The following is a 19,965-nucleotide window of genomic DNA, read 5'->3' on the forward strand; positions in this document are numbered from 1 at the left end:
GTGGCTGGGGAGACGATCCTGCTCCAAACAAATAAATAGAAGAAATTCCACGGCTCATCAAAGGAGTAAAAAAAAAATGAAGTGACTTTATTCACCAGGCATGCAACATTTCGATCCGCTTCCTGGGATCTTTCTCAAGCAATGGCTTGAGAAAGATCCCAGGAAGCGGATCGAAACGTTGCGGGTCTGGTGAATAAAGTCACTTCATTTATTTTACTCCTTTGATGTGCCGTGGAATTTCTTCTATAATTAGATAGATAGAAGATAGATAGATAGATAGATAGATAGATAGATAGATAGATAGATAGATAGATACAGAGATAGATAGAAGATAGATAGAAGATAGATAGATAGAAGATAGATAGATAGATAGATAGATAGACAGATAGATAGATAGATAGATAGATAGATAGATAGATAATAGATAGATAGATAGATAGATAGATAGAAGATAGATAGATACAGAGATAGATAGATAGATACAGAGATAGATAGAAGATAGATAGAAGATAGATAGAAGATAGATAGATAGATGATAGATAGATAGATAGATAGATAGATAGATAGATACAGAGATAGATAGAAGATAGATAGAAGATAGATAGATAGATAGATAATAGATAGATAGATAGATAGATAGATAGATAGATAGATAGATAGATAGATAGAAGATAGATAGATACAGAGATAGATAGAAGATAGATAGAAGATAGATAGATAGATAGATAATAGATAGATAGATAGATAGATAGATAGATAGATAGATAGATAGAAGATAGATAGATACAGAGATAGATAGATATATGTAAATAGATAGATAGATAGATAGATAGATAGATAGATAGATAGATAGACACAAACTGCTGTGTGGTTTTTATGAGACTTGCATTTAATTTTTGTAGCTCTGAACAAATAATAAAAACAATGTTAAGTGCAACCTATAAGCTAATACAGTTTTGGGCAGGTCTGCTATACAGGGTAATCACTCAGTTGTGATGCTAAGTCTTGTGCTGTAATAGAATGTATTTATTTCAGGGTCGCCCTGGAACTGACGGAGCCCGTGGAATGCCCGGAGAATCTGGGTCCAAGGTATGATTAAAAAGCGGATTTCCAGGGTATCATCCACCAAGGGTGGACACAGGTGCCATCCATGTTCTATCAGTGGTTTTCATTTATTATTATTTTTATTATTATACACACTCATATAGCGCTACTAAATTCTGCAGCGCTTTACAGACATTGGCATCAGGCTGTCCCCAATGGGGCTCACGATCTGAGGTGAACCAATAGACTCTAATGGGCAGGTTTGGTCCTCATCACAGACGGAAATAGTGCATGTCTCTGTTCTTTTTCTATTGACCCATAGGCAGTGGGAAAACATGGAAGCAAACAGGTTAAAATCAGCGCATACATGTGCTGTCTGTGGAGAACACGGACATTACGCGTCTGCAGGTTACTGATATGTGAAAGAGGCCATATATGCCGGGAATATTTGGGATATATTTTTTCACTGCATAGGAAACTATAGTCTAACACACATGCAATAAAAATGATATCCTATGTGGTATATGTTTAGAGTGGGAGCCTATGGGTGATCTATGTCACTGTATGCCTATATAATGTGATATGTGTACAATTGGGGGGTCCTCCTGATAAATACCTCTGGCATAGTAGAGGGGCATCAGTCATGCCTGTAGCAGAGGCATATATTTGGGGATGAAGCTAATCATGTATTATGTGCTCAGTTCTACTAATGAACCATTTTCAGCTTTAGCTACTTAATCACCATATTTCATTTTCATCATTTCACAGGGTGACAGAGGGTTTGACGGCCTTCCAGGGCTTCCCGGTGAGAAGGGGCACAGGGTGAGTCACTACTTGGCAAAATAGCCTTTGTCTTCTTACATCTTTGATATTGTGCTTCTTTTTTATTTCTCGCAGTTGTCCAGCAGAGGGCACTTTCTACTTTCGTCTTATTTCTGACATTGTATTATGACAAAACAAATAAAATAGCTATTTTTCTTCTTCCATACGTAGTTACGGTACTATACAAGGGCATGTTTATTACACTACAGTACATTTTTTACGCAGCCTATTGTTACACGTTACTTATTTGTTGTTCTAAGTTTCTCAGACATTTTCCTTTTTGGAATTGTTAGTTAATGTCATTTCTTTAAACAAACACAATCATTTACCTCGAAAGTTGAATACTGTCTCTGTGTCCATTTGAAAAACACTCTTAATAGGAGAAAAATTAGGCAGACTGCCATGATTTATGGAGTATGAAGTATGGCTGACACAGAGGCTCCGCGTGTTCCTTTTTATTTCGCTAGGTTGATATGCCTCAGTTATTCCTGTCTATACAGTCTGTCAAATACTTTTCTTTGCAGAATTAAGCAAAAAATGACAGCAGAAAAGAACTTTGGGATAAAAAAAAAATGTCATTGATCTAAAATATATATATTTTTTTAGGGTGATAAAGGTCCACAAGGCCCACCTGGATCTCCTGGTGAAGATGGAGACAGGGTAAGACAATGGAAACTGAGATGCTTAGCTATTCGTTTTACTTTCCATCCAAACCTGTATATACTCATTGCCGTTATTAGAGTTGTAGAATTCTAACTTTTATTATCAGACATTTGTAAAGATCTTCGTATTTGTAGCTAAAAATGAGGAACGTGCCAAGGACAGACACATATGTACATTTTATGAGGACACTATTTTACTGGAAGAAAAAGTACCATGTAACACTCACTCAGTACCCAAATCATACTATCATACAATGCCGAAATAAAACCTCTATGCAGTATAGAAATAATAAAACCATATGAAATCTGTTAGTCCAACTTCTCAGCACAGATCTCATGCAGCCCCATAGCAAAATTTAGAATGGACCCCCTGTCCCACCCATTTTCCTAGGACTCCTGCTTCAATCACTCTCAGGCAAGTGCAACACCCCAAGATTTCTAGTGAAATTCTGTATTATTTTTTTTAAGTGGATACACCTACTTTATCAAACAGGTGCTTCATAAATATGGCCATCCAATTTCCCAATGTATTTATAACAGACAACTGGCATAAATGCATTGACATCTCCTGCAACCCATCTATTGCAAAGCTGGCTGCCTGCAGCCACCACTAGGGGGAGCTCAGTGCAAAGGAATTTATGCAGACACAATTAACTGGAATGGAAGCTGTAATCATCTCCTTGCACTGAGCCCTCCCTAGTGGCGTCTGCATGGACATGCAGTGTTTTCATATTGGAAATAGGAGTTCCCCGCCAAGCCCTCCCTGACGCCATAGCAGTCACATGGTCTGCCTCCAGTGAAGGTATGCCACTATGTTTTTTTTCATTTCTTCAATCTAAGTGTGTAGCTGGGAGTCCTGTACAGTAGAAAAGAGGTGAGGTGAGCGGTACCCTAGCAAATGGAAGCATGGATAGACATAGAAGAAAGTTGTGCGTATAGTGTCTGCACACAATGGGGACCAGATATTGATAGTATTATTTGTATGACTAGTTGTAGCTGAATGTCTCGCAAGTAACTACCAAACTAGATACAAGTATTAAAAAGGTTTTCCAAGATTGTTTAACTGATGACCTATCCTCTGGATAGGTGATCAGTATCTGATGGATGGAGGTCCAACACCCAGGACCCCGTTGATCAACTGTTTGAAAAGTCACCGACGTTCTATTAGTAGTGCGGCCATCTTGCAGCTTTGTCTAGGTTATGTGATGTCATGTTCATAGGTCACATGGCCTAGGCTCAACTCACCTCCATAGAAGTGAATGGGGCTCAGCTGCTATACTATGCACAGTGGTGAGCAGGGAGAAGGCCGCAGAGCTACTGCGAGAATCGGTACCTTCTCAAACAGTTGATCAGTGGGGACCCAGAGGTGTCAGACCCCCACTAGTGAGATACTGATGATCTATCTGGAGGGTAGGTCATTAGTTGAAAAATCCTGGAAAACCCCTTTAAGTCTTCTAGTCAACACCCCTAAGTTTGGAAAGAAGAGAATTGTCAGAACAGACGTGCCCATGTCACGATGGGCTTTACACTGAAACCATTTTACTAGCTAATACACATGGCACAATACCTTCTCCCACAGTTGAGGCTGCGGGCACATTTGCATTCAGTTCTCACAGCATCTTTCTACAATTAGCCTTTTCCGTCCGTCTTGGGAAAGGTTACACCACAGTACTACATATGTTTTACAATTTGAGAAACATAAATACATTGGTTTCCTGTCCCACTTTACGTGCTGTGTGTTTAAAGAACAGGTAAAACAGCTTTTTCTTTTGTGTAACAGGGAGAAGATGGAGAGGTTGGACCCAGAGGGCTGCCCGGTGAACCTGTGAGTGACACATTAATCTTCTGTATAAAGAGCTCTCACTTCATATCTGTACAGCATACCATGCCACACTGTCCCTGACTGAGGAATCATTCGCAGCTCCTGCGTGACCCTTACCCTGCCAGAGGGTCCGCAGGATCTTTGCCAAGAATCTGTTGACAGTGTTGGATTTTCAATACCTTGTGGATTCTTCTGCCTATCTAGCAAATTAATTAAGCAATAGAGCACGGATGGCCAACCTGAGGCTCTCCAGCTGTTGCAAAACTACAACTCCCAGCATGCCCAGACTGCCTATAGCAGGGTATGGTGGGAATTGTAGCTTTACAACAGCTGGAGAGCCGCAGGTTGTCTATCTCTGCAATAGAGAATCATTGCATAACGACATAGACTATTAAGCTGGACATGTCCCTCAACATCTACTTTTAGTGTCCTAAGGTGACCATATTGTATAGATTCCTGTAGGTCGAATCTACGGGTCTTGCAAGGCTGGCCGATCATCTGATATTTGTGAGGTGTTCCAACTTTCCGTCAAGGAGAAATAAAGATTGGACGTGTTCAATTACAACATGTCTGATCCCATGGTTTTCATAAGAGATAAGCTGCAGTCAGAGGTGTCTCCTCTCCCACTTGAGAAGACCTGCATACTGAGTCAAGCCAGGGGCAGGAAGGGGGGGGGGATTGAGAGGCTTAGCTGTCCACTGACAGCTGCCTAAGGTGTTTGGGTAACCTTTAGGCACGGGCGTAACGATAATTCATAGGGCCCCATAGTAAAATAAGATGGGCCCCCAACCAGCTAGTGTAAAAAAATTAAAACAGCAGCATAAGTAGCAATAATTAATTGCACAATATACCGTAACAGAAACCCACATTATAGCAAAAATCCACAAAAAAACGGGGTGCAATGTTCTTATGTTCTTGCACCTGATTAGCGTCCACCCCTCCTCCCCCATTTTTTTTTTTTTAAATCTTTAGACCCCATAACAAGTGATATGGCTGCTAGGGCTATAGTTATAGCAATGCCTGTAGGGTAAGGACTCACATAGTGGATCAGCTTTGGATGTTCCACAATAGAATATCTGCAGAGTATCTTGACCAAATCATGCATTTTTCTCTGGATTTTGGTGTGGAACGACTGTGGATTTGCAATGGGTGAAATCTGCAGCAGATATCCGCAACATAAATTGACACATTTCAGATTTAAAATCTGCCCCCCATGTCAGGTTATGTGCAAATTCTAGTGCGGACACTCTCTGCTACAATGGATGACATTTCCATTTCTTTGTTACTCTAAACTACTGTACGTGGATTTTCTACAAGTACTTCTACTGTGGAAGTTCTTCTGTGTGTATGCTACGTGTGGCCGTACCCTTAGTGACTGAATTTATCCTGAACTGCAGAAATAATATCTGTAGTTGTCAGTTCACATGACTGAAATCACATTGTACTGAGTTATCTCCCTCTGTGCAAGACCGTTGGGACACACTGTGTTATGTCAAAGTTTTGTGGACCATGTTTTGAAGCAATACATAGGGGAGAATGTATTATTTGCGGGGGTCTTGGTGTTAGTTTTAAGTCTGTCTTCGCTTTTTGAGCTTGAGACAAATTTCTGAAATGGGGCACAGTTATAATAGATTTGGTGCAAGTGCAAAGTGGTGTACGCTCATGTCTGCAAAAGTATACCACGGGTTACCTGCCGTTGAGATGCAACTTTTTAGTGACTTTTTAAAAATCCGCACATTATAAATAAGATGTAAAGGTGTTCTAATATGAAATCCTCCCTACTTTTCAATCCACATCTAAAAGTGGCAAGTTTCACCAAATGTAGCAAAATTTGACCAAATGTCGCAAAAATATTCACCAAATGTCACACACAAGCATCACCTGTGACATTTTTACACAAAATACTGGCATAGCAAACTTGATAAATGTCCCCCATAGTCTTTTATTGGCAACTACATTTGGAAGGATGGCTACATGTAAATAATGCTCTCGGACTATAATGAACAAAAGTAGCTGCTCTTCTGCCTAGCTGAATTCACCCCTATTTTAGGATATTATCCACAAAGCATGATTTAGTAACTGGATTTTTTTCTTCCAGGGTGAACGAGGATTGTTGGGACCAAGAGGTACTCCTGGTCCTCCAGGCCAACATGTAAGTATATGATAACTGTGACTTCCTTCTGAATAAGAATACTAAATATATTACCAATGTAAAATGATGCAGAACAAGTTCAACTTTAAGCACCCTAAAATAGAGTCACGGGCCCTAAAATGCTTTCTGAAATGTAGTCTAAAGATTGACCAAGAAAAAACTTGAGGGATAACTTTCTGATTGTTTTGCCAAAATCCTGACTTGTAAGAGATTTTATGGGTTAGCCACTGAACACGATAGTCTTAAAGTGACCCTCTGGTTCAAGAAAAAAATCACTTTACTGTGGACTGAACTAAATACTTACCTAGCACCCTCCCTTTTTTTTTCAACTGCAGATGTGCCAATTCCAGGCCTCCAATTCGGCCATCCAAAATGGCCACACCACTTTTTTTAAGGCAACTTGGTTTGGTAGCCCAAGACACTTCCTGCTGCCTTCAGATTGGCTAGTACTGCTGGTCAATCCAAGAGACTAGCAGGGAGTGCATTGGTCCACCCATGCACAGTATGCATCACTCTGAGAAGCGGTGTGGCCATTTCGATGGCAGAAGAGGAGCATGCTGAAGAATATGTACTGCTACTTATGTTGCGATTCTTTAGGAATAGCTATAGGGGATAACTCACTTTTATTACAACGGCTGTGTTTTTGCTTATAGGCCCTCATTCATCTCATAGAAGAGACATTGACACAAATGATCATATGAATCTTATTTTATAGTAATTTATTTACTTAACACATGACATGATCTTTGATCTCTTGTATTTCAGGGTGTTGCTGGTGTTGATGGTCCTCCAGGACCCAAAGGAAACATGGTATGTATGTTTTCTGTCATATTTAGTGTGAAATGCCATATAGTCAATTTCCTTAACAATGCATATAATGCTGTAAGTAACATCACCGTCTTCGGTCCATAAGGCTTTTGGACTATCTTTCTGCTGTCATGGCAGAATAGAATGTGCAAACTAGATACTAACAAGAGGTAACCTCATGGGTGCCCCCAAAATAATGTCTAAAGGAGTTAGCTATTCTTCTTCCTCCAAAAAGATCTCTTAGAGGAAATCGGTGAAGGCTAAAACCTTATAGTATTTGTTCTTCATTAGCTGTGATTAAGAGTCATCTAGCAGAAAACATATAAAAATACCTGCATTATGTGTGCATAATAATGATGGAATGATGTTGCACAGCACAAGTGATTTATTAATCCCACCAATTCACTTGTCAAGTTTCTCCCAAGGAATCATAGTCACTTCTTAGCACTACCTTTTTAGCATTACAAGGTAAGTAGAAAGGGAGATTGTGTAGAGAAATTATGTATTATACAGTGTGACAAGGCATTTATTGTTCAGTGATGGACACAAATAATATACTGAACACCTAAATGGACTAAAAATAAAATCATGATTCCATCTGTGTATGCAGGATAGATAGACAGATAAATGATAGATAGATAGATAGATAGATAGATAGATAGATAGATAGATTGATTGATTGATTGATATATAGACGGATGGATAGTTAGATAGATAGATAGATAGATATTGTAGATGGATAATTAGACAGACAGACAGAAAGACAGAAAGAATAGATAGATAGATAGATAGATAGATAGATAGATAGATAGATAGATAGATAGATAGATAGCCAGTATGTGATACCCTCTGCTCTGCTGGAGAATGCCCTTAATTCATGACGAGGCTATAAATTATAAATTAGGTGCATCCTCAGCCAGCCCATGAACCTAGATTCAAATCTACCCCAGCCCCTGAAAGGAGTAGATTTCAACTGTCATATATATCTGGAATTGGGCATAAATGTTGGTGAATTTGCCAGGGCCGATGGCGCGCCATGCTGCGCCACCACCCCTGCCATTCCCCAGTGGCGAGGACAGCGTAAAAACATCACCTGGGCATTTAAAAAGTCACAAAACTGGGTCTTGTAATATTTTTTTTACACCCAAAATGACCCGGTATATTCCTAGATTGAACATCAGGTAATAAACCACTTGAAGGGTGTCCATGCTCAGGACCTCACCTATACATCAAAAACTTAACAGCATCGCAATGTTGTTTTCGGAACTTTTTTTTTATTATGAACCAATGCCCATGGAAGGTCTTCCTTCCAAATACCCCTAGCAATGCTTTTCTCAAAAAAAAAAAAAAAAAAAGGTATAAAGTGATTTTCAAGATTCGTTACATTGTAGGCAGATCTCTCTATAAATGGTAATATCTGCCAAGAACAATCTAATCCCTCTGTGCAGCTTTGGTTTCTATGTATATTACATCACACCTTCTTAATAAAACCCTTTAGGGTATGATCGCACTTGGTGTATACGCTGCATTTTTTCCCATCACAAATTTGCGCCTGCAGTGTATTACAGTACCAGCAAAGTAAATATACTGAAGAAGCAAGTACTCATGTAAATAAAGCCCACCTGAATTCAATGAAAGGCAAAACTATTTAAAATTTAAGTGCCACCAATTCATTACACAAACAAATAAAACACTTAAAATACATGTGTATTAATGAGGGTACCCACAATCAATACGAGGGCGAACCCCATTACCACAACACAGAAACCCCTGATAAGGTTAAGCAATTGATATGCAGAGATCCCCTTAATAAAAAATCATAAATGATAAAAGTATAAGTGCAAAAACAATCTCCAAAATGAACTGTGATAATGGCCGCCATTATGTGACATCACAGTGCACAGCAGAAACAGGATAAGGGCAGAGCTGATGAAGAGGGTCTCAGAATATAAATGCTGTGGACTGACAGCACCAGCAAAGTGGATGAGATGTTACAAAATTTCATCCACACACTGCAGGAAAAATCTGTAACAGAATCTTCATATTACTTGACTTGCTAATCAGATTTCAGTATTTCAATGTATTTCTGCCACAGATTTCACCCTTTGCAGTTCAGAGGATGAAATCTTTGGCAAGTCCATTGGTACAGAATTCTTACAGATACAGTAGGGCTTTTCCGCTGTTGAAAACTGCAGTGGACCCATCCTTTGTAAGGCACTTCTATAAAGAGGTCGTCCGGTTTCTCATATTGATGACCTATCTTCAGGATAGGTCATCAATATCATGCTATCAACATTTCGGTGGCTGTGAAGTGTAATTGCATCTGCTCCATCCCATTCGCTTGAATGGGACAGAAAAGTTTTATTTACACTGCATGGCTGCTTCAATGTCGACGGCGAGCACATAAACCATGATGAGAACGCAAAGTTCATATGAGTGCTGCGGTCTCTTCAAACAGCTGATCCTGAGAAAACTGTAGGTCGTCAATATGAACAACTGGAGAACCTCTGTAAGTACAACGAGACTGGATTTTCAATCAGAGCAATGAAGCTGATATTAAACCCACCGATCCTGAAGAAGGTATTTAGCACAACTGACCATCTTTACAGTAGGGCCCACAGGCATTTTGGCTGCAGTAGGTCTAAGCCAGCTAGGCTAAAAGTTTGGTTTGGGAGGAAACCAAATTGCTTAGAAGAAACACAACATGAATTCATGGGAGAAATAGTAGTTCCATACAGATATTGCCCCAGTTGAAGTAAGATCCTTATGTCAGTAAGGCAGTAGTCTTAATTAGCGCCTGGCTGGTTAATTTGGCCAATAGATTTAATCTTGAAAACACCGCCGTAGATTTGCTCACTATCACTAACAAACTTGTAGTTTTGTTGGTTAGAAGAACCTTATGGAAAGTTTAATATGAACAAAGTTGTAATTTGTACATTTTAGGGACCACAAGGTGAACCTGGACCAGGAGGTCAACAAGGAATTCCCGGACCACAGGTATGTGCTATATAAAGATAGTATAAGGGTCACAAGCTACCAATAAAAATACAGGTACATTAATAAATAAATGTTTTAGCTGTTCTTATTAATGTTTTCTTCCCATTGCGTGATCATTACACTATAAATGATTTCTTAGCCGAATGGAATCTGCTGGTCCTCCACTGCTGTCCCTTGGCCTTTTCCATGTGTTCCTCTACAGAGGTTCACGTACAAAGTTAATTATTATAATATTGCATGATCTTTGGTCATATTAGTTGGTTCATAAATTGCAATAATGATTCGGTCCTGAAGGATAAGGACCTTTATTGCACCAACGTATTCTGCAGTACTACCATTAGGAGAAGTAAGCATACAGTACAAGAGAGTATAATAAGTGCATTGCTGATGTGAAATCATCTGGCTTCACACAGTTCATAGAAATTTACTTTAAAGCCTATGAAAAACTTAGGGGACAATTTTTATCCCACATTTGTTTCTTATTGGGCACATCTGTCAAGTCCTAATAATATCTACAATTGTCAAGACCTCTAGATGCTGAACAATACCCAGTCAGGGTAAGTGCATGGATATGACTGTCCTTCTGACAAACAAAAATAAAGGGTTAACAGCATTCTACAGGCTAGAGCCTTGGGATACGAAGGGTACTTTTGCCCATGTGAAGGTTTTAATACGTATCACCAATAAAGATTTATTGTTTTCTTTTTTAGTATCCGCACAGGCAGTGAACTTTTAGATTTCAACAGACCTATCTTCTCTTTCTCAGAGACAAGCCACCACCCAAGTAGCCTGGTATCATCTTACTCCCCACTTCCATTGTTGAGACATAGATGGTTTTTTACTGAGCCAAGTGTTCATGCATGTCTATAGGGGAGTCTGAAAGATTAGATGCCGAATAAGTGTTTGACCAAAAGGTTTCAGGCCTGTGTGGCCATCTATGGTTTACCTGATCTGTTTTTCAGTGCATGCACCATTTTTGGCACTAATGCCAGAAACTGTCTGGATCCCCACTGGATCCCATTATAGCCAATGTGGTCTGGTGGTGAATGGCAGTATCCTGCTGTACTGGACACAGTGAACCTAGGCAGGCTGCTCCACTGCTGGAACAGCCTGCTGGATCAGGTAAAAGGAGATGTGAAACTAGCCTTAAGACTTTGGATGAGATTTAAATGAACAATGAGGCAGTGCCCGGGGACCATCACCAGAGGAGCTCGCAACTCCATATTCACAAAAATCATGAAAGTTCTAGGATAAGGGTTTCTTATATGAAGGTTGTTAAAGTGTACCTAAACTTTCACCTAAACGTTATTAACACCTATTTTAACCTATTTAAATATGATGAAAAGAACATTTTTAACTTTATTATTATTATAATTATTTTAGTTTGTCAGCGGTAGACATGTCAGCGGTATATGAGTGTACAGATTCCAAAGCAGCTGATATTTAGGTGCCTATTTTGCTAGGAAAACGGAAAGAAAAGGTATATGACAAATATTCTTGTCATCGGATTTACAGCAGGTTTCATTAAAGTTTAGAAGAAAGTTTAGGCCCTTTAACTCAGACCAAGTGTATCATGTCTCTAGAAGGTCATAAGGGTTCCATGATTTTTAATGCTTGGGTGCTCAGACAACTCTGTGCCAGTGACAGTAGCCATTTTAGTTTTAGAGATAAAACCAGTCTTGCTACATAATTTAAATTCATTGAAAATACATGACATTGTATACACATGGCTACTACAGTAAAAAGTAGCAACATGATGGGCCTAGATGTGGTTCATATTTGGTACAGTTATTATGAAGTTCCGTATCAGAATGCAGGAGAGTTTTCTTCTCCTTCTATCAACTGATGTAAACCAAAACCAGACAGAATTAATATTAAGTAGTGAGAGGTGGGAGCTCTAAGAAGCAGGCTGTCCTCCTGGACGCCACAGCACCTTCTCTCTGCACAGGTCTGAGAGTGAAGAATAATGAGGGATTGTGCATCTGACTCCTGGCGTCAGAGCGTGGGCACAGGAATGCGGCACGGTGTGGCAGCGCTATGAAGCACAGGTCTGTTCTCAGCTCACACTGATGAATGAGCTCCTGAGATAAAATGTTTTCCTTTCTCCACAGGGTCTCCCTGGTCCACAAGGCCCAATTGGCCCCCCTGGTGAAAAGGTAAGCTTTCCTCTGCTTAATTACTGCTGTGAAGACGGTCCTATTTCACGAATTCTTTGCGTGGAGACATTCTGACCAAACTGAAAATTGATAATTACTTGAAGTAGAGTATAAGTATTCAGAAAGTATTGGAGTAATATGTTATATTTCTATATTAAACTAACGTAAAGGACCAAAAGAGGTATTCTAAAACACTTACAGAAGGATCATATAATATCGCCTGGATCATAGATGAAAATGACTGAGAATGTAGAGCTTGCTTTATGTGATTATACCTTTATGGAATTGACAACTATAAGGATACAGTTTATGATTGGTTATAGTCTTGACATAGTTGGACTTAAACATAGAACCATTGGCCATCTATAGAAATCCTAAAATATGCGTGCCAAGGGGGCATTGTGAGATACCGTACATCTTACGCTCTCATAGTGTAATAGAACAGTCTAAAACGCTAATTATATTGCTTATTGCAGGTAGTGTTGAGCACAAATATTCGAATAGCAAATTTTTATCGCAAGTATCGCCACTTCGAGAATTCGCAAATATTTAGAATATAGTTCTATATATTCGTTATATCGAATATTCAGTATTTTTTTCCATCTGAACACATGATTCCTCTCTGCTTCTTGCATGTGGGCCAATGAGAAGGAAGCAATGTCAAGTTCACAACAATACTTGGTGCACCAATCAGTAATCTGTAGTCAGACCAGCCAAAATGTGAAGTTGCACGTAGTGCGAAAAAATATTCTAGTCACTGCCGATTAGCGCAATCGTGAATATATTGGAGCACTTGACTCTATCTGCATATAAAGCTATTGTAATGTTCTGCTGTGCCGACCATTTTCTCCAGTCTCAGGAAACTTATACCAGCTTGAAAAGTATAGCCAAAGTGACCCACGCCTTTATATCACGTTACGAATTCGCATTACGCGATTTTTACATTGCCGATTTTTCGCATTCAATAAAATAATCTCGAATTCTCGAAATTCGAAAATATATGACGAATATTCTACAAAATATTTATTGAAATATCGCAAATTTGAATATAGCCCCTGCCGCTCATCACTAATTGCAGGCACATTTGTCAACATGTTTAAGGACATTTCCATATGAAGAGCTTGCACAACATAATTATACACAAGTACCGTAGAATCTGCTCACAGATGTAGCAGAGCTAAACTTGTCAAGTAACTCTTAGGTTCGCCACGATAACTCTCTAAATTTACATGCAGTCGAATGTCAAACCCCAAATAATACATCATAATATCACAATTTACTGTGATTTCCTAGCTAGTCCTGCTCCATCTAATATACTCAGTCTGCTACATCTGACGCACTCTGTTATATTGCATCCGGAAACCTGCACTTTATCCATATAGCTAGAATATATGGCCTTTTTTACAGCATATTTTAGTTTAGATTTACTACCCTCTGGTTGTAAAAAGTTACAAAATCTATAAAGTTTTTATGACTGTAAAATAACAAAAATACAGTATATGAAAAACTCTAGTACAGTAGAATTGTATCAAATTTGCCCCTAAAATGAAGGATTATATATCTTTGCTGCAGCAGCATTTTCCCGGGATTATTTAATTGCTTCATTTTACGACAGTGTAATGTCTTATGGAGGAGAAGATGCTGAGATGTACAATTATACAACAAATCTAGCTTCTAATGAGCATTTGATCAGTTCAGTTTTTTTTTTACTATGGACTGTGGTGTATATCTCTGCCATGCATAAATTATTCTTGTTTGTGTGCTGTTGTTTATAGGGACCACAGGGAAAGCCTGGTTTGACTGGACTGTCTGGAGCTGATGGACCCCCAGTAAGTAGAAAATAATTGACTATTAGAGTGTCGTCTGTAATGATCAGTCTACACATTCAACCTACATGCACCCTGAATACACTGTTTCGTTATACCAAGTCACTTTAGTTTGTTTTTTTAAAGAAACTGGATCTGCTCCAAAAACTGATACATGAATTACCATTCATTTGTTAAAAAAGATCCAGTTTTATAATTGTCACCTGGAAACAATGCAAAGGGCATGTGATTAGTTGAATTTTTAGACAAGGGGGGTGTCAGTTGAAGGAAAATTAAAAGTTATTTATTTTAAAAAATGGATCAGTTAAACTGATTGAAGAAAAGGACACTATTGTGTGCAGTTTACCTGATCCTCTAATTACCGTATTTTTCACCCTATAAGTCGCACCTGCCTAAAAGATGCACCTAGGTTGTAAAGGAGCAGAATAAGAAAAAAATCAAATCAGAGCCCCAATCAGATCCCCAATATTAGTAAGACCCTCAATCAGACCCCAGCTCAGACCCCAATGTTAATAAGACCCTCTATCAGACCTCAGTTCAGACCCCAATGTTAATAAGACCCTCTATCAGACCTCAGTTCAGACCCTAATGTTAATAAGACCCTCAATCAGATCTCAGCTTAGACCCCAATGTTAATAAGACCCCAATAACACCTCAGATCAGACCTCCAATCAGACCCCAGCTCAGACCCCAATGTGAATCACCCCCAATCAGACTTCAGATCAGAGCCCCAATGTGAATGACCCCCCAGACCTCAAATTAGACCCCCAATGTGAAAGACATCTAGACCTCAGATAACAGCCCCATTATGAATAAAAACCTCCATTCAGACCTCAGATCAGACCCCCGAATGTGAATGACACCCAGATTTCAGTACAGACCCCCTTGCTCAAAGCAAATAAAATTAAAAAAAATTCACTTACCTCTCCTGCTCCAGCTCCCACCTCTGCTCCATCTCTTCTTCCTGCCGCGCGCTGTGCTGTGACCCGATGCACACAATGTGAGATCACAGAGAGCTGATGTCCTTACAATGTGCACAGTCACAGCACAGCTGACGGCAGAGGACCAGGAAGCGGTGAGTGCAAAGCCTAGGGGGCGCAGCATTCACCACTTCCCGGTTCTCCAGTACTAATGAATGCTTCCATAATGGAGCACTCATTAGTATTCACCCCATAAGATATTTTCCCCACGTTTTAGTGCGTCTTATGGGGCGAAAAATACGGTACTTTCAATTGATTTTTTTGGGTCGCATTGCAGCTGAAAGTTACAAAAATTGGTATCATGAGCCTATATGGCAGCCATTGACTTCCCAGGGAGTCGCCTCAGCCACACAACTATCCCTGAACTTTGATTCCCTGTGAGAGAAGTACGTTAGAAATGTTTGTTGTTATCTATTCTTCACCCCTGATTTCTATATGAAATTATGAAATACCATAGGTAGAGAAAATGCAAGCTCACTTTTTAGATGCAAATTAATTCTTTAAAGGGATCTTTTTACCTGTATTTTGCCTATAGAGCTGCGGACATGCGCTGCTAGATCGCCTCTAGCATGTCCGCAATATACATTACCCATAGCTCTCAGTGCTTTTATTGTGTCAAAAAAACTATTTTATATATATGTAAATGAGGCAAGTAAGGTGCCCAAGGGGCTGTTACTAACGTTTCTGGTGCCCAGCCACTGTGAAGGAGCACAGCACCGCTCACATCCTCCGAATCGCCTTGCTTCCCGATGTTACAAAGTTAGCGCGCCATAATCTCGTGCATGGGCGAGTACATGAGCATGTCAGTGCCGGCATAGTGTTCCTTCCTTGTTCTGGCATCAGCCTCAGCTGCGAGATTACGGCGCTCTAACTTTGTGACGTCGGGGAGCAAGGAGGAGATTCGGAGTATGCGGGGCGGTGCTGAGCTCCTTCACAGTAGGTGTGGCTGGGCTCCAGAAACGTTAGTAACAGCCTCTTGGGCACCTTACTTGCCTCATTTACATATATATAAAATATTTTTTTTGACACAATAAAAGCACTGAGAGCTATGGGGAATGTATATTGTGGATGTGCTAGCAGCGATCTAGCAGCCCATGTCCGCAGCTCTATAGGCAAAATCCAGGTGACAGAATCCCTTTAAATAAAAACCACAGACATAGCTTATGATCTCATGGCATGAGTTAGGACAAGTCTTACTGTGTCCGAAACGCGTAGGTTTTTTTGTACAAGATGTTTTTAATCCATTTACAATAAAGGATTAATTTTGAGTGCTGGAGAAATCACCTTTTTCTACATTGGAATGACTAATGCCTGGACTACATGATGGGTGGAGTTGAAAGGAATTGTTCACTCCTGGAAACCTTCACTACAGACGCCCCCCGGCGCAGCCAGACCCACAGTGGTAAATCATACTTACCTGATACTTGCTGTTGGGTTCTGACTCCATCACAGCACCTGTTTGATGCGTGTCACTGGCTGCAACGATCACATCACCTATTTGTCACAAAACCCAGTGATATGCCGCACGGGTGACATGTCATTGCTGCGAGCAGTCATTGGCTGCAGCAGTCACATGACCTGCATCAACCAGAATATTGACGCTGGGTGACCCGGGAACCTGCAGAGGCGGCAGAGCAGCAATGGGGTTGGAACTCAGCGGCAGGGATTAGGTTAGTATGATTACCACCAGCCGTGGCCAGACCAACAGATAACATGTGCCTAGAGGCTACTGAAGTGTAAATCCACTACTGACTGTCTTTTTTTTTTTTTTTTTACTATTTGCTAAAATGTAAAAATCATGGCTCCCTCCCCTATGTTAGACTAAATAATTTTGCAAAAATCACATTTTTCACATTCAGTTAGTTAAGTTCAATTACAAATGATCTTTTTTCAAACACACTAAAAAAAAGACTAAATGTGTAATAATAGCAGATATTCAGTAACTTTGGTAATTTAGTCATGAAGATATCTGCATTTTAGATGATGATTACAAAATTCTACAAAATTTATAGAAATATTTATTGATTTTAGGGCGCAGCATTAAAATGTGTGTTATTAAAGCGACTGTAGATCAGTTTTATTGCCTAGTAAATAAATACAATTATGACATGAAATATGCCGAGCTCACTCGCTTGTACAGTCTATTCTTTTGCTCGGGCACATTTTTGCTGCATTACCATAATTTGCTATTCACATTTCATCATTACAGCTGTGCTTTATTTTTAGTGCCAGTTAGTAATCAAATGACAATAAGAAACAAGGCGCAGAAATGCATTATTATGTTATTGACCTTTTGTGAATCATGCCCAATCACCTCCTCTTATATCTGTTCTTTTTTGTTAATCCCAAGCAGTCTAGAAAACATAACTGTAATAAGACTTCAATCTAAAATGCCTGCTATCAATTTCATTTTTTTCAGTTTACTGGTTTCCTTGATTTCTCCTAATGGTCCCTATGGAGGGAGGCATTTGCTGGACAATAAGCTGAAGTTCTTTTTTTTCTGTAGACTCCATGCTCTACAAGCTTAGAACAGCATTGTGTACTATGCATATCATGGATCTTTAGGTTTCATTATCAGAAACGGAAGGATACATTGTAACTTACCTTCTTATTTTTAAGGGACATCCCGGAAAAGAAGGACCAACTGGAGAAAAAGGCGCAGTGGTAAGTTTCCATCAAGGTTTTTATTTTCTAATAATATGTTATACAGTGACTTTTTATCAAGTGCTGTAGCTGTATGTAAATGAATAATTAAGACTGGTCATAAATGGACACATTCCAACCCTCAATCCCAATGAAATAACCAGATATTTAATTACTTATCTGATAAGTCATCTTTCCTCCATAAACCACAAATCACTGGCCAAAACACTATAACTATTTTTACTTCATAGATAGATTTTATTTGTGATAATATGTATTTGCAGTAATAAGGGACTTATCTATCGATCAGGGAAAGCATGACCTTTTGGGTATTAGAGCAGTGTATGAAGGCTCATGGCTAGAAGCAGTCCATGTCATGTTGTATGCGCAGTGCCATCTGTGAGAAGCATATTATAGAGCAGGAGGACTGAACAGATTGATATATAGTTTTGTGGTAACATTCGGTATAACTTGTATTTTCTTCATTGAAATTCCTGCTCTTTCCATTCTTAGAAGTTCATAGGATGGTCCTACTTAGTTGTTGATAGTCTTCCCAGTATGACTGTGCATAGACAAAAATCAATTATAGGACCACCCAATGGACTCATTAGCCGAGAATGAACAGAACAAAAAATTGTATTAATTACCAGGTTAACTATATATCAATCTGATCAGCTCCTCCTGTTCGATAACACACCATGTTCAACATGACAGTTCCCTTTAAAACTGCCAGCCTTTGAAACACAAGGGTTCCTTATTATACTCAGTATGACCCTACCACAGATGCTCATGTTAAATACAATGCATGTTCTACTTTTCCATCATTTTACCACATTGTGTAGAAAAACCCAATTACCCAATTGTGCAATATAATATCAGCAAAAGGCTAATGGAGTGGACAGAGGCATAGCTTAGGGTTCAGACTGTGCAGGGGGGATAAACATATCCAACATCTAAGGGGCCCTTAATCCAGGCAACACCACACCATGACCACTACCAGTACCACAAAACAGGAAATTCCTCTTATTAGTCGATATGAGCGAATCGAATCCCAAAAAGTAGAATTTGAACCGATCCGAATTATTCGATTTGCCTAGAAGCCGAATTTCCTTGTGCTTCGTGTCAGTGAATCGATTAATCCTGAAATTCAAACTTACCTTCTCCATTTGCGCGCGAAGGGCTGCCAGCCTCCCTCTTGCTTGAAGATCTCGGCAGAAATCCTGTGCGATGGCGAGATTACATCATCACGCCAGCCGACACGATGATATCATACGTCACCACGCCAGCCGGCGTGATGATGTAATCTCGCACCGCACGTGATTTCGGCCGAGATCTTTAAGCGAGATGACGACGGCCGGCCCGTCACACGCAAATGGACGCGGTAAGTTGGATCTAATGTTTTTTGTATGTTAATTTCATACTGTTTGTTCACTCAGATGCCGCGATCATGTATGAACTCGGCGTCTAAGGGCTACAATGATGTGGGTGGCGCTATTGCAGCTCCCTGTCATTGCACCCGCTACTTCGCCGCAATGTAATTCGTCACAAAGATAATTTTTTTGTGAAATTCGGCGAATCAGCCGAATGGAATTTTCAAGAAATTTGCTCATCACTAATTATTAGCATGCTGTTACCATACTGAACTAAACACTGTACAATGACTACCATACAGCGGTGTTTAGGTTTACACAGGCACTCTACAGACTCTATAATTATTACAGTACAGTAAAATATAATGTTGATGCTCATGTTCTCCAGTTGGAATCATTCTATATTCATTCTTTTCCATCTGGCCCAAACCACCATGATGACTTCTTGCATCCATGACTTGAGTCTGTAACAGAGGCATCTTTGACTATTCACTTTTCCAGCATGTGCCCTACCTTTCCGCATCCTATATAGTACCAAAAAAAAGCCTCAATGTAAAACCGTAAGTTAGGGCAGGAAATTAATAACCATATAAACCTATAATGTTGTTGAACAAGCAACAAAAGAATGCCCAGTGTATTCCAAAAATATATACTTTTATTTAATTATAATAAACATATCATGAT

At 39.5% G+C, this 19,965-nt stretch overlaps 1 protein-coding gene across 1 annotated transcript in view; it reads left to right on the forward strand.

Annotated features, from left to right (window-relative positions):
* The window catches only part of COL11A1 (collagen type XI alpha 1 chain), a 189,760-nt gene that overhangs the window by 92,282 nt on the left and 77,513 nt on the right, over window positions 1-19,965 (forward strand). The window contains exons 17-26 of the mRNA XM_040407771.1: window positions 1,036-1,089; window positions 1,813-1,866; window positions 2,473-2,526; window positions 4,309-4,353; window positions 6,449-6,502; window positions 7,268-7,312; window positions 10,253-10,306; window positions 12,418-12,462; window positions 14,238-14,291; window positions 17,888-17,932. Coding sequence (XP_040263705.1) covers window positions 1,036-1,089; window positions 1,813-1,866; window positions 2,473-2,526; window positions 4,309-4,353; window positions 6,449-6,502; window positions 7,268-7,312; window positions 10,253-10,306; window positions 12,418-12,462; window positions 14,238-14,291; window positions 17,888-17,932 — 504 coding nt within the window. The remainder of the gene's footprint in view (window positions 1-1,035; window positions 1,090-1,812; window positions 1,867-2,472; window positions 2,527-4,308; window positions 4,354-6,448; window positions 6,503-7,267; window positions 7,313-10,252; window positions 10,307-12,417; window positions 12,463-14,237; window positions 14,292-17,887; window positions 17,933-19,965) is intronic.

Source organism: Bufo bufo, chromosome 9, assembly GCF_905171765.1.
Source record: "Bufo bufo chromosome 9, aBufBuf1.1, whole genome shotgun sequence".
Classification (NCBI taxonomy): domain Eukaryota; kingdom Metazoa; phylum Chordata; class Amphibia; order Anura; family Bufonidae; genus Bufo; species Bufo bufo.